We start from the raw sequence: 13,777 nt of genomic DNA, 5'->3' as shown, positions 1-13,777 counted from the left end.
ATTTGATAAAAGTCACCGACACATCTGTTGACTTGGAGGCATCTGGTTAACGTCGCTCCGACTATCAACCACTACTCTTTAGGCCATCTACAATATGTCAACTACAGAAGAAGACAGTGTGCCGTCTGGAGAACACGGAACAAAATGTATCAACGTCGAAATGTACGAGACTGGGGTGGGCGAGCCTCACGTTTTTAATCTCGCGCCCAACCACTATCATCGACAAGAGGCGCTTGAACGCACCGGCGCAGTTGACATCACTTGTTACCTCGAAAAGGTTATTCATGGAACCCTCAGCTCTGACGAATACGGGTCTATCATCGTTATGAAATGGTTTTTCCAACCAAGCCTGGGACGTCGTATTTCTAAGGCCACTATCAAGCTGCTCTTTGAAGTCGCGTCAAACGACAGTGATACTGAGCTTGAGGTCAGAGATATATCGTTTGAAGGATCATACAGTTTGATGCCTACAACGCAAGAAAACGTTACCACGACGGGTATAGATACTACGGCGGGTGTACAACAAGTTGCTCAGGCCAACGTAACTGCAAAGTGGGAAAAGACAACTACTTCAGCCAAGACCGATGCTATCACACTCAACGGCGGTAAGCGTCTTGTCAAGAATACACCACCCAAGCGTATCGCCAAATGGGAGCTCTACGAAAACGAGTCGCAGCCACAAGGAATTCCAGGCATGCTCAAGGTAGCGGTGCTGATAGCAAGAGACGACGAGGAGAAGTTTCAGTGTAGAGTCGACTTTGACTGTAAGACAGACTTTAGAACAAAAATGGAGGGAGTGTTCGAGAAGATCCCGAAAGACGATCCAATCATTTTCCAACCAGATAGTTCGGACAAAGGTAGGCGAGAGAACAAAAACGCCACTTATGATGCCAAGGACTTGGGAAACATTTGTCTAGACGGTTTATCCGATCTAACTTATCGCACCGTCATTACAAACGGTGAAAAGGCTTGGAAATAGCTTCATATAGTATCTGGTTTCGAATTCGTTTTTTTTGTAACTCAGAATGCAAACGAAACATGGTGTTCCTAGCAGGCCAGTCTATCACTGTGCGAAGATAAACGCATGATGCGAAACCCCAGCACTCTCAATGTGATAAGGTCTTAGTCAGCTGCGTTATCACCATGTACCACGAACAAAAAATCGCTCAAACTCAACTTTGTGTAACATTCTGATCACATCATTGAAAAAGGCCACCAATAAAACAAACGCACGTGTTAATGGTAATGAGAGTCATCACTCCCAACTGATCATTCTGTTCCCAGCGTCCCGAAGAACAAAGCCTTATTCCACCCACCCTGTTGCCCATCTCGACAGCATCACACACTAAGAGTCCGAACAGAAGAGCAATGGACACCTCCAGTATCCCTCAAACAATACAGTTGGATCCAGAAATCGACCCAGTGGAAGAATCATCTAAGAAAAACTCTCCAGATGAAGGCTTGCCTATACTAGAAGAGCCCAACGGTCTGACCGAAAACATAGATGATGACTCAGTAAGCATCCAGACAGGGACAGACGATCTGCTCCCTTTAGATTCAGATGCAGTGATCCCTCCTCAGGAACACAAGCTCGGGCTAGACATTAACGCGATCCGCGGTTGGTCGGGCTCAGAATATGACGACTATGAGTATGAACAATGGTGGCACCTGGGAACAAGATTGCTGACTGATATAGCGTCATTGCTGTCCATGGCATACGTGACGACTATAAAACCGCCTGGATAGACAAAAAGGGCGGCTGGATCTTGAAAGAACACCTATTCAAAGGCATGTCCATTCGGGAGATCGACTACTCCTACGAAATTCACGACAAGTCGGTCCTTTATCGTCATAACGGTATCGATATTCTTGCTAGAGAGCTCGTTGGCAAATACGCGGAGGAGCGTCAGCTTTTGGCTGAAGTATGGGTCTTGGCTGAGCTCTCAACATGAAAAACAAGTCTAATGATTCTACTGTAGACAGAAACAGACCGACCAATCATCTGGACGTGTCACGACATTGGAGGTACTATCGTAAAACAGGTATGTGGGACCATGTCAGAGAAAAACGGATTGTTAACACGAACAGGCTCTTGTTATAGCATCACAAAATCATGCGAAATATGGCAAGATATTTATGCATACTACAGGAATAGTAGGTTTGAACCATACTGAGAAAGAATACCTACTAAGTAAAAGGTATTCATTGGTACGCCGCATAGATTCGAATCAATTGATGACGCCTGCGACCAAATTTACAAACTTGTCTATCTCCCTGGGCCTGACATCAAGAACGGTACATTGTCAAGGGTGAAGCATTTGGCCGAACAAACAGAACGGACCAACGCGAGATTTGTGACCACAAAGCTGTTAGATAGAGCCTGCATCTTCAACATACTATCTCAGAACGTCACCGACAGTTTGGCAAAGAAAGCCGACGATGAAGTCGTTGAAGGCGCTGATGGTTTCAATTACAATGCCAAAGACTGGAGTCAGACTGTGGCTCCTTTTCGGAGAAATGCACACTTCATTGGGCATTCGTTCGAAGCCGGTGGAAGACTGCGCAACAATAACATCAATCATCTTGACCTCATCCGAGACGAAGGGTGCACGATCCTCGACTCTGTCTCAAAAACAATCAACAAAGTTGGATTTAGTAAATCACCTCCTTCCCGAATGTTAATCGTAATAGTGATATCTAACCATCCATCGATTGCTAGGTCTCAAAATTTGCTACGGCATGATTGCGCTCCAGACACGTTTGCTATCCCTCGCACCACCGACACGGGTGCTGAGCATTCCTTTTGACCCGGTACTGCCATACCCTCCTGTGTTAAGATGGCTACACCAGCAAGCACCCTATGTATCCTTCAATAGTCAGAAGTCGGGTCCCAATTACCTACACATTCATGGTGATGGAAGTCCTCTGGTCGACATTATAGACGTGTCACGTCGCTTGTACGCCCACCTTGACGCAGACCTTGCGATAGAGAACCCAACTAAAACGGTCATTTACTTCGAATTTGACCAGCACGACTCACGATACCGAAACCTCACATCCATGTTGGCATACCTACTCAATGCGCTCCTGTGGCATTTTTGGCCCGCTGTAGAGGGATTGGCTTCCGAAGAATTGGCATTCTTGAGAGATACAAATTCTTGGACTGTCGAGGACCTATATCACATGTTCATCAACGTTCACCATAGGCTTCTTTGGAAGCAGGACTTGACCTTCTTCATCAGTTGCTTTGATCAGTGCCCCGAGAATCAACGGCAATGGTTCATCGACCGTCTTCTACAGAATCAAAGTTACTCAGAGGCATCATTTCGCATTGTCATATCCACATCAAGTAGTGAAGGGCTCGGCATCGACAAGGCCACCTCGTATAAGCAGGTCAATCTGTTTGATTGCCCGCTTTTCAAAGAACCACAAACCAACTTGTCTTCGCAGTTGGGACCAGAACTCGATGACCTGATAACTACACGACCGGTATACGCTCCTTTGCTTTCACAAATCACGGATTTAGTCAATGAATGCCAAGAAATACCACAACTCGCCCCTTTGATCATTCAATGGCTAGCTTCTCGCCATCGAGACAAGAACGACGATGAGATCAATTCTGTCATCGCATCATTATCACCAATGACTGCAAGTAATATTACCATGGTATTTATGGAGCATCTGCCACGCGTTCTTCGGCAAAGAGCGGAAACAGCCTTTAATTGGATCCAACATGCTGTAGAACCTTGGTCGGCCGATGCTCTCATTGAGGCACTCGCTTTGCAGGCATCCCCAAACAAAGAATCTTGCTTGTTTGACCTTGACAAGCAGGTTGAGATAATGCAATTGATCAAAGCATTAGGTGGCATTATAACTCTGGAAAATGACGATATCAAGTTCTGTCACCCATCGTTTTATCAAGTAACAGGGCTCATCGGGGATCAGAGTCCAGAGGACTTCGCTGCCGGAGTTCATTACTCAATGGCGACTACTTGTCTACGTTACTTCCAGCTACATAGCGCACAAATGTTCCTTGACGACGTTTCCTTGGCGGCGCTCACAGACACCTCTTCAGAGGAGCCATTAGAGCCCTTCATCATTTACCACCAGCGAGCATCCATGGCTGAATATGCAGTTCGATTCTGGGCAGATCACTACAAGGCTAGCGGTCTATCAAAGCCAAAAAAGCTTGTCCGTGATCTTTTGGGCAACAGGCGTTTCCGAAGCCGTTGGGAAATTACCTTTTGGCTTATGTCTAACCCTTTTACACGGATCGGTCGTCACTACCTGTCGATCCTCCCCCTTTTCGCTATGTTGGGTCTTCAAGATTTGGTTGATGACGAAGTCATATCTGGATGCGATCAGCCATGGTTTGGTAAAGATTGTTGGTATGCGATTACAGAAGCCATCCGAAGCGGCAATACAAAGATTGCGAAAAGACTCCTCGGTCAAGTTGAAGTGGATGAAGGAGAGCTGCAGGTCGCTTTACTCTTCGCCGCAGCGAAAAATGATCTAGAGATCATCCAATGCTTACTTGATAAGATCCCAAACTTGAGGCATTTCGAGTGGCCCGAAAACCTGATTTTTCGAGCGGCAGCATTGGGGCAAGATGGTCTACTTTCTGCCATGCTGACATCTGGCTGCGATGTCGATGAGGTTGGCACATACTGGGCAGCAACCGCTGCCATCGATGCAGCGTGGCGGAATCAGGTCTCTACTCTTGAAATGATGTTCATGTTGGAGGAAAGACCAGATCCATTTATAACAGACGATGCCGATGACAATCTCGTCATGGTTGCCATCAGAATGGGGAATCCCGACGTGATCAGAGTTATCACATGTGCTATCTGGGGCCCCGGGAAGATTGATTCCGACAAATTGATTGGAGAGGAAGTAATGCTAGCGGCATTATGTAGCTCTGGACATAAAGCTCTCGCCTTACTCCTTGAAATTGGATTAGCACACGGAGAACGATATGGGCGTGAAGAACCCTTCCTTGTGACTGCTGCGAACGGAGGTTTAACAGAGTGTGTTCGCGTCTTACTATCCTACAAGTTAGACGTGGACTTGGAGGGCTCAAATGGGACTGCGCTTTACAGAGCAGTCTCAAATGGATACATCGATATTGTGAGGTTGCTGCTGGACCATGAACCCAAGCCAAAGATGGATATAACACCGCCGGGCAGTGACACAATCTTGGTCATCGCTATCTGCAGTGGCAACGTCGACCTCGTGTCGTTGCTGATAGATCATGGCGCTGTTATCAACTATGTCGATGAGAATGACGATTACAACAAAACACCTCTGTCTAGAGCTTGTGTCGACGGAAATTTGGAAATGGTGAAGATTCTCCTCGAAAACAAGGCTGACGTCAACTATACCGGCGACGGAGACGCACCACTATACGTGGCTCTTTTCAACGACAACATCAACGTAGCTAGGTATCTGCTGGAGAATAGCAAACCTGACGTTACGTGGAAGGGATCTGAAGGGATACAATTACTTCACGGAGCTTGCGACAATCCTGAGATCCTTCCTGAACTGCTAAAATTGGGTTGTCCTATTGATGGTGTGAGCATCTGGGGTACAATACTCCACATGGCGGCAAGTGAAGGACTCCTTCAGACGATTCAGGTTCTACTCAAGAATGACCCGAAGCCTGACCTGGATATCCAGATACCTGACGATATAGACGCCGAGGACGATATTGGTTATACGCCTCTTCAGTTAGCATGTCAGCAATGCTCCTTTGACTGTGTCAAGGAGTTGTTGGAGGCTGGAGCTAACCCCCATATTATCAACGAGGACGGCGAGGACCTTATTGATATCCTTCTTCGAGCGTCGCCAGGTTCTGAAGACTGCAGAAAATGTTCGAAATTGTTGTTCTCTGCACCATACAGCCTGCCCAAGGAGCTAGCGGACGAAGCAGGACAAACCCGACTTCACAGAATACGACAGTCTACTCCTATTGAGTTTGTTCAAAGTCTCACAAGTATCATCTCTGACCTAGATGTCCTGGATAGAAAGGGTTACACACCTCTGGCCGTGTCTGTCAGCCAAGGCAACATAAATGTCGCCAGGTATCTCATCGAGTTAGGTGCTAAAGTCAATATCTTCAGCCCGGAGTATGGCAGTATTCTTCATATAGCTGTCAGTAATGGCGCTATGGATCTCACCAAGATTTTGATAGATTCTGGGGCAGATCCTGAGATTGTAGACCCCCAGTATGGCGAGTCCCTCATGTATACGGCTCTTGGGATTTCCACGTCAGGAAGCCGGCACGGTATGGTCAGATACTTGGCTGACGAAGCCAAAGTTTCGATTGGAAAATTGGGTGGTGCGTTGGGATATCCAGTGATCCGGGCAGCATTCATGACAATTCAGCCTAACGAAGATGGTGTTAACCTACTCAAGTTCTTTGATCGCCGCAACGCCCGACTTGGCGTCACCGACAACCAGGGTCGGAGCGTAGTGCACTTCGTCTCAAGATCCAATTATCACGACATGTTCAAAAGCTTACTACGGGACAACAACTCGATTAACGCAGTGGACAAATTTGGTCGCATGCCTATTCACTTTGCTGCCTCGAACTCAGATCCTGCCTACCTTGATTATTTACTCGGCACGGGGGATGTCGTTGATATTGACGCCCGGGATCTTGATCAATGGACACCGCTAATGTGGGCCGCGCGGTCTGGTTCCATGTCCAACATACAGCGTCTTTTGTCAGAAAAGGCCGATATCTGGGCACGGAGTATTTCTTCTGACTCCAGGGATATTTGGTCACCCTTGAAGCTGGCACGCTTTGCCGGCCAAAGTTTCGACATGGGTAAACTCGAACCTCAAGAACGCACAAGAGTCGACGAGGATGGCACAAATGAGGTATGGAATGAGTACTTTCACAAAATCAAGGAGGGCGATTCCAAAGGTGTCATTTGTGACAGCTGTCTCGTGGTAAGCAACCTGAAATTAAGTAATTGACACTTGCTGATACTTTTAGGATATCATCGGCTTACAATGGAAGTGCATGGAGTGTAAAGAGAACTTCAACCTTTGTTTCAAATGTTTCCCAAACAGGTCTGGATTTCACGATCTGGGGCATAATTTCGAGTCGATTGGGCCGTTGTATTATGAGGAAGCCGATAATGACAGTGTTACAACCCATGGCACAAATGAAGGGGTGCTAAGTAATCATGAACTGGAACTCATCCCAGAAGAAGACAATGAAAGTGGCGCCGATGAGTTGGATTCGGATTCAGACAGTTAGCAGGGTACATATTGAGATGCCTTCAGTAATCAAGTCTCGTCCTTACCCACGTGTGGGTGAGATAATTCAACTAGACTCCGCTGTTAATTTTCCCGTTCTCTTTGCTGTCTATCCATTTGGTCTACAAACCGGCAGGGTGTTATTCCAAAAATACCAGAAGTTCCAGACGTAATCCGTTAATCGATTTGATGATTTCTAGTTAAGCTTTGCCCTAAATGAAGTATAAAGTATAGTGTCTATCCCTTTGTTGGCATAGGACAAGGCGTATATAGCCTAATAAGAACATACCCCGCCAAAGCTTATTGCGAATTGAAGTATGAGGTCATGATCGGCAGTTGAAGGTCACTTCTTGGAGCCATTGGAAGTTATATTGGTGCAGATATTTTCCTCCTTCTTCTTCTCCGCACTACTTGGCAGGGGTACGCATTGCCCTTTAGATGCGTTCCAGTAGAACTTGACAATTGTGGCGGGGTTGGATGAACCTACAGGTTTGGTTATTATCTAATGAATATCGGCTAAATATGATGTATTGTCTGCGGGGAAATGTTAATTTGTATAATTAAAACAAAGACATCTCGAAGACTTTATTATTCATTATTTCAGAACTTAACATTGAGAGACATATTGCCTCTACTCTGGTTATGAAGGCTTATACACTTTTGGCCGTTCTGGGGACATTCCTCAGCAACAACGGTCCAGGGGGCACTCTTGCAGCTCCATCACCTTTCGACTCTAACGCCGGCAGAGAAAAAATAAGTATCAATGATGATTGGAAATTTAAGCGCTATCCTGTCAATCCTGATGGTATCATCTATGATCATCGTCCAGATCTAAAAAATCTGACAGATGTCACCGTGCTACGACCATGGATCTTGCCAACCGGCAATAACTACATTGTTAACCCAAAAGACCGTCATCCTGAACCGACCAGTCCCCCTCCAGGCGAGGACGTGCCGTTCATCCAAAAGTCATTCAACGACTTATCCTGGGAAACAGTCAAGTTACCTCACGATTGGGGGGTCAAAGGGCCGTTCTATACTGAGGAGAACCCACCAGTGGGGGGTGGAATGGGCCGACTTCCTGTTCAGGGAGTAGGCTGGTATCGAAAGAGTCTACATGTCAGTAACGACGACAAAGGGAAGACAATATACCTCGACATTGATGGAGCAATGTCCTACGCCATGGTGTGGCTCAATGGACACCTCGTGGGTGGGTGGCCCTATGGCTACAATTCCTTCCGGCTCGACTTGACACCTTTCCTCCAATATGGCAAGGACAACCAATTGGCAATCCGTCTGGATAATCCACTAGATTCTGCACGATGGTATCCAGGGGCAGGCCTCTATCGCAACGTCTGGTTGACTAAGGTCAACGGTATCCATATTGGGTACCAAGGAACCTATGTTACAACTACCAAGGTTTCTGCAGACGAGGCTACTGTGGATCTGAATATCACTCTGATCAACCGCGGTATCAAGAAGCAGTCTCTGAAGGTCAAGACAGAGGTATTCTACAAGTCACGTTCAGGTGGAGTTGGCGAGAAGACTGGCAAAACAGCCGTGAGATCTACAACTATCCTCCCAATGAAGCAAACGGGAGTCGCTGTTGCCCTTCAAATCCCCCAACCTCGCCTCTGGGGACCGCCACCTACTCAAAAACCGAATCTCTATATCGCAATGACGCAAATTATTGTGAACGAGAAAGTGGTCGACTCATATGTGACCGAGTTCGGTATCCGTACTCTTGATTTCAACCCTGACAAAGGATTCTTCATCAATGGCGAGCACATCAAACTTCAGGGTGTCAATGAGCATCATGATCTTGGATCCCTGGGTGCCGCCTTCAACACACGAGCTGCTGAGAGGAAATTAGAAATTCTTCGAGATCTCGGTGTCAATAGTCTCAGAATGTCGCACAATCCACCTGCCACAGAGTTCCTCCAACTCACAGACAGGATGGGATTCCTCGTAGTTGACGAGATATTTGACTCATGGCAACGGAACAAGACGTCTGGTGATTTCCATCTCATCTTCGATGACTGGCATGAGCAGGATGCACGGAGCTTTGTTCGACGGGATAGGAATCATGCTTCTATTATAGCATGGAGCTTCGGTAACGAAGTTGGTGAACAGTACACAGATAAAGAGGGTGCGGCTTTAGGGAAGAATCTTTCAAACATAATCGCCTCCGAGGACCCAACGCGACCTACAACAGCTTCTATGAACTACGCAAAGCCAAATATGCCCTTTGGTGGGTCAATGGATCTTTTGTCGATCAACTATCAAGGTTCTGGAATTCGAGATACTCCCAACTACTCCAATCAACAGGGCATTCGTACTCATCCCCTTTATCCAGAGTTCCACGAGGCCTTTCCAGACAAAGTTATAATTGGCAGTGAAACAGCGTCCACCCTCAGCACGCGTGGCACTTTCATCTTCCCTGTGGATGCTGGCAATACTGGCGCACCTGTCAACGATACATCGGGTGGCAACTCGACGCTAGGCTATGTCAGCGCCTATGAACTCTACACTGCGAACTTTGGATCACCCCCCGACAAAGTCTGGGTGAATGACGATAAAAATCCATACGTTGCTGGCGAATTTGTGTGGACAGGTTTTGACTACATTGGCGAGCCGACTCCCTACTACAGCGCACGTAGCTCGTACTGTGGAATCGTGGATCTAGCTGGCTTCAAAAAGGACCGTTACTACCTCTATCAGTCTCGCTGGAGGCCGGAGCTCCGGACGGCACATATCCTTCCTCACTGGAACTGGCCCGATCGACAAGGACAAATAACGCCTGTCCATGTTTTTTCATCGGCAGATGAGGCAGAGCTATTTTTGAACGGAAGGTCACAGGGGAAAAGAGTGAGGGGTGATTCTGAATATCGGTTTCGTTGGGATGACGTTGTTTACCAGCCTGGGGAGCTACGTGTGAAAACTTGGAAAGACGGGAAGACATGGGCAACTGAAACTATCAGAACCACTGGTAAGGCAGCGAAACTCAAACTTACAGTGGATCGCTCAAAGATTGGTAACGACGGCGAGGACTTGGCTTTCGTTACGGCTGAAGTTCTGGATAAAAGTGGAAGGGTCGTACCAACAGCTGCGAACAGTATTTCCTTTAGTCTGAAAGGGCCCGGTGAAATCGTTAGCACAGATAACGGTGACCCAACTGATCTGACAGTGTTCCAATCACCAACACGAAAAGCACTTAGTGGTTTAGTGTTGGCTATTGTGCGAGGGGACAAAGATGGGCGTGGAGTACTAGAGCTGGAAGTAAAGTCTAATGGCTTAGAATCAGCAACAGCAAGAGTTTACATAGGATGAAGAAGGGTATAATTTGAAACATATGTTCAAGTAGCTTATTTTAAATTGAGATCATGAGTGATTTATAAAACATATTCATCTATAGTTGACAACTGTAGGCTCATTATAATTGGGTATGGTCAGTGTTGTCAATTCCAGCCCACCCCAGGTCTTGCTGGTGCAAAGACGTAAGGAAACCCATGTCAAGCCATGCGTCCGGGGCAATGTAGCCAACTTCGCCCCACGAGAACCAGTCTGCTGGTGCGGCGTCTTGGCTAAGGAGGCTATCAGTCGCTGGGTCACTATTTGTGGGCTCCGTGCTTGTTTCGAGGGTTTGTCCAGCAAAGAATTTTGACAGGCTCGAGTAGAGGTGTGCATGAGAAGATGCTGGAAGTCCTCGAGCTATGGCCCCCAAGTGCTGCGGGATTGCTCGAATTTTGACGACAGCGTTATCAACATCTGATTTTGCCTGGCCTCCTCGTTTGATTGCCTTAAGACTTATGCGTTAGCTAGAGGGGACGAGCTGCTGACGGTTTGATGGCCTTCGCAACTAACCTGTAATATTTCGGTAACGGCGTGACAAACCATGATGAACATGTTATTATGGAACCCGAATTTCAAGTCGTTTAGAATCTTGTCTGAAAGAATGGTATCAAGAAATCGACAGCCTGTCATTATTGTTTTTCGCGAGACCTCAACTATCTCTGGGGCTTGAGCAGACGTGCCAATGGCTAGGAGGTTTTCTAGGGCTTGGGCGTTGAGAACGAGAATACCGTGATCGTGATAAAATGCGAGGATACGAAGGGGTATAATGTATGAGGGTTTATTTGTTGTCGTACTTTCTTCACGAATTCTGGTGAGGTTCTCGAAGGCTTGTTCATGCCATGCGGCAATCGACGCCGCAGATTTATCGCATCGCCCACTGGCCTCTTTGGCTTCTGACTGCGATTACTTAGCAACAGCTCGACAAGTACAGACTGATTGTATAGGACATCCTACCAGTGCCACTCTCATGGCGGCTAAGCCGCTGACCATCCTATCCGAAGGCTCGGTTTGTGACTTTCGCCACCAGCTTCCGGCATCATTTGGTAAATCAGTCCACTGGAGACGGTGTGACCGTCCAGTGATAATGCCAAAGCCTTTATCCGCGATGAAGACATAGAGCCAAGTCCTTTCAAAGTTGCGTAGAAGCCGCAGCTTATGTTTTTCGTCGTGCCCCTCAGATAAATTCTTAACGTGCTTAGAAATACATTGGGGACGGCTTAGTCCAAGCTCCCGACTCAAATGTGTTGCCTGGTAATTAGACAAGAATATCAGCCCAAAACTGTTCCAGAACGAAGGCAGTAATGAGTATCTCTTACATGATTCAGATGCATCCAGTATGGGTCTTCTAGTTGCCTTTCAGAAACAGGACCCCAGTATTGCATGATTAGTATGGCTTGAATGATTTCTATAGTCTTGATTGACATCGCAATGGACCACTTCATATCAGCTTCCGCAATAGACTTCAATGCCGGATATAGTAATCCGTCCTTGGGTCTTGTCGAAATGGCGCAGCCAAGGGCACATATCGTAGAGAACAGTGTGAAAGACATCTCAAAGACATAGTCGGTGGTATGGAGCGTGGGATCTAATATTCCCACGAGTGGGTTGCGAATAGCGAAGAATCTACGTAGTCTCAATTAGTACGAAGTGAAATACCCTGTATCCTTCGAGTTGCGGCTCTACACACAGCTTGAAATAGTGGGAGACATCATCCTGGCCTATCAACTGCGCGGTAACCGGATCGCAAGTCCCCGGCTCAAGCTTGAGCGTATCACCCACTGACTGTGCCGCCAAGACATGCCAATCTCGATTATAACTTGGGGACCTTGCTACACGTTGATCAGAAAGTATTCCGTCCTCGAACTGGGCGGTCGAGCCAACATACAGAAATACTTGGCAACCTTGACGTCGAGGCATCTTGGAGTGAACTTCTGCATCTGGTTCAATGCTGTGACTGACGCATCTGAGCAAGTAGAAGAAGTGTGGGGAAGCTGGTCCGCGGACACAGCAGCCGCCACTATGTGAAGAGGTGACACAAATGGTACTTGGCCGTTCTGTCTCTGTGCCAAATCTCCACAGATTTGTCCATCACTATCGTTTTCCGAGTCAACAAAATGATGGTCAAGACTTGACGCAAGCTGGTGTGAATCTTCACTTATAGCTTGTGCCGGAGACTGCGGAGTAGTGAATTGGGGCCCAGGTGTTTGTGCCTGGCGGTGAGAAGGGGTTTGGAGAAGGGCAGCGACAACTTCATCGTGGGCTGGGCTGTCCCGGATTCGAGCCAAAAGCTTCTCGGCAGTTTCCGGTTTGCTGTTCACGTCGTTCAGGTACACGTACAATGAGGGTCATGGGGGTTTATCTTACTTAGTACTTCCTTGCTTCCGACCTCGGTTGGATCTGGAGGGGAATCGACATGATTGACCATTTGCGACGCAGCGGTCACTGCAGTGTGTCGTAAGGTCAGCGCACAATAAATGGATTGCGGGTTCAACGATGACTTGCCATGGTACACAACGATTACAACGCTGCCTCAAAGCACGACAATTGAAACATGCGGTGCTGGGAATATTTGCGATTGCTTCTGATATGGAGCCGCTCTGCCTAGGTCGACCTGATGTCGGTGATGTGTCTCCTGCTTGTTCGTTCATAATTGAACATCCGAGATATTGTAACTGGATGTCAAGATCATGCCTATTATTGGCTAATTATAAACAGCGAGAAAGAAGGAAGAGCAAGAATTGGGGACAAAATGACCTCAAAATCCAACCACATTATTCAGGGTAGGCAAAATATTAGGGTTACTTTTACCCGTGGCGTCTTACCCATTGGCCAACGGGCTTTAGATTTGTACGCCGCTACGTCATCATTTTTTTCTTTTTTACCAGCAAATGCAAGTCCACATCATAATGCAAAGATCATCCGCTTCAACAATAAATGACAGTGCCATCGTAGTCTATTTGCCGTTGCTGGTTGTAAAAGCAGTTTTATCGTTCAACTCAATAGTATAGGTCAACATCCCTGTCTTATACATTGTGTTAAATATACATTCCAATATACATCTCTCATATTGACTATCAACCCACTAGCCAATTGACTATGATCCTCTCTTGCCTAGCATTGGAAACTCAACCCTGATCCCCTCCGATCATATCGCCTG

General features: G+C 46.9%; 4 protein-coding genes across 4 annotated transcripts; 3 read left to right on the top strand and 1 right to left on the bottom strand.

Moving 5' to 3' along the window:
• Positions 1 to 94: 94 nt before the first annotated feature.
• Positions 95 to 979, top strand: FSST1_002852 (uncharacterized protein; the record flags this gene model as incomplete). The annotated part of the gene is made up of 1 exon (XM_083228880.1): positions 95 to 979. One exon carries the CDS (start codon positions 95 to 97, stop codon positions 977 to 979), a length of 885 nt encoding a protein of 294 aa, XP_083086282.1.
• Positions 980 to 1,368: 389 nt separating this feature from the next.
• Positions 1,369 to 7,267, top strand: FSST1_002851 (uncharacterized protein; the record flags this gene model as incomplete). Its single annotated transcript, XM_083228879.1, has 6 exons — positions 1,369 to 1,649; positions 1,697 to 1,922; positions 1,980 to 2,042; positions 2,199 to 2,655; positions 2,720 to 6,954; positions 7,001 to 7,267. The coding sequence occupies 6 exons, from the start codon at positions 1,369 to 1,371 to the stop codon at positions 7,265 to 7,267; spliced, it is 5,529 nt and encodes a 1,842-aa protein (XP_083086281.1).
• A 641-nt stretch (positions 7,268 to 7,908) lies between these two features.
• Positions 7,909 to 10,596, top strand: FSST1_002850 (beta-galactosidase; the record flags this gene model as incomplete). Its single annotated transcript, XM_083228878.1, has 1 exon — positions 7,909 to 10,596. One exon carries the CDS (start codon positions 7,909 to 7,911, stop codon positions 10,594 to 10,596), a length of 2,688 nt encoding a protein of 895 aa, XP_083086280.1.
• A 103-nt stretch (positions 10,597 to 10,699) lies between these two features.
• Positions 10,700 to 13,268, bottom strand: FSST1_002849 (Zn(II)2Cys6 transcription factor; the record flags this gene model as incomplete). Its single annotated transcript, XM_083228877.1, has 8 exons — positions 10,700 to 11,065; positions 11,131 to 11,517; positions 11,575 to 11,868; positions 11,937 to 12,243; positions 12,308 to 12,449; positions 12,506 to 12,930; positions 12,985 to 13,062; positions 13,123 to 13,268. The coding sequence occupies 8 exons, from the start codon at positions 13,266 to 13,268 to the stop codon at positions 10,700 to 10,702; spliced, it is 2,145 nt and encodes a 714-aa protein (XP_083086279.1).
• Between the last annotated feature and the right edge of the window lie 509 nt (positions 13,269 to 13,777).

This window comes from Fusarium sambucinum, chromosome I (assembly GCF_050947815.1).
Source record: "Fusarium sambucinum isolate potato_lamoka chromosome I, whole genome shotgun sequence".
NCBI lineage: Eukaryota > Fungi > Ascomycota > Sordariomycetes > Hypocreales > Nectriaceae > Fusarium > Fusarium sambucinum.
Note: the sequence above shows the minus strand (reverse complement) of the source record. Positions and strands in the feature narration are given on the sequence as shown.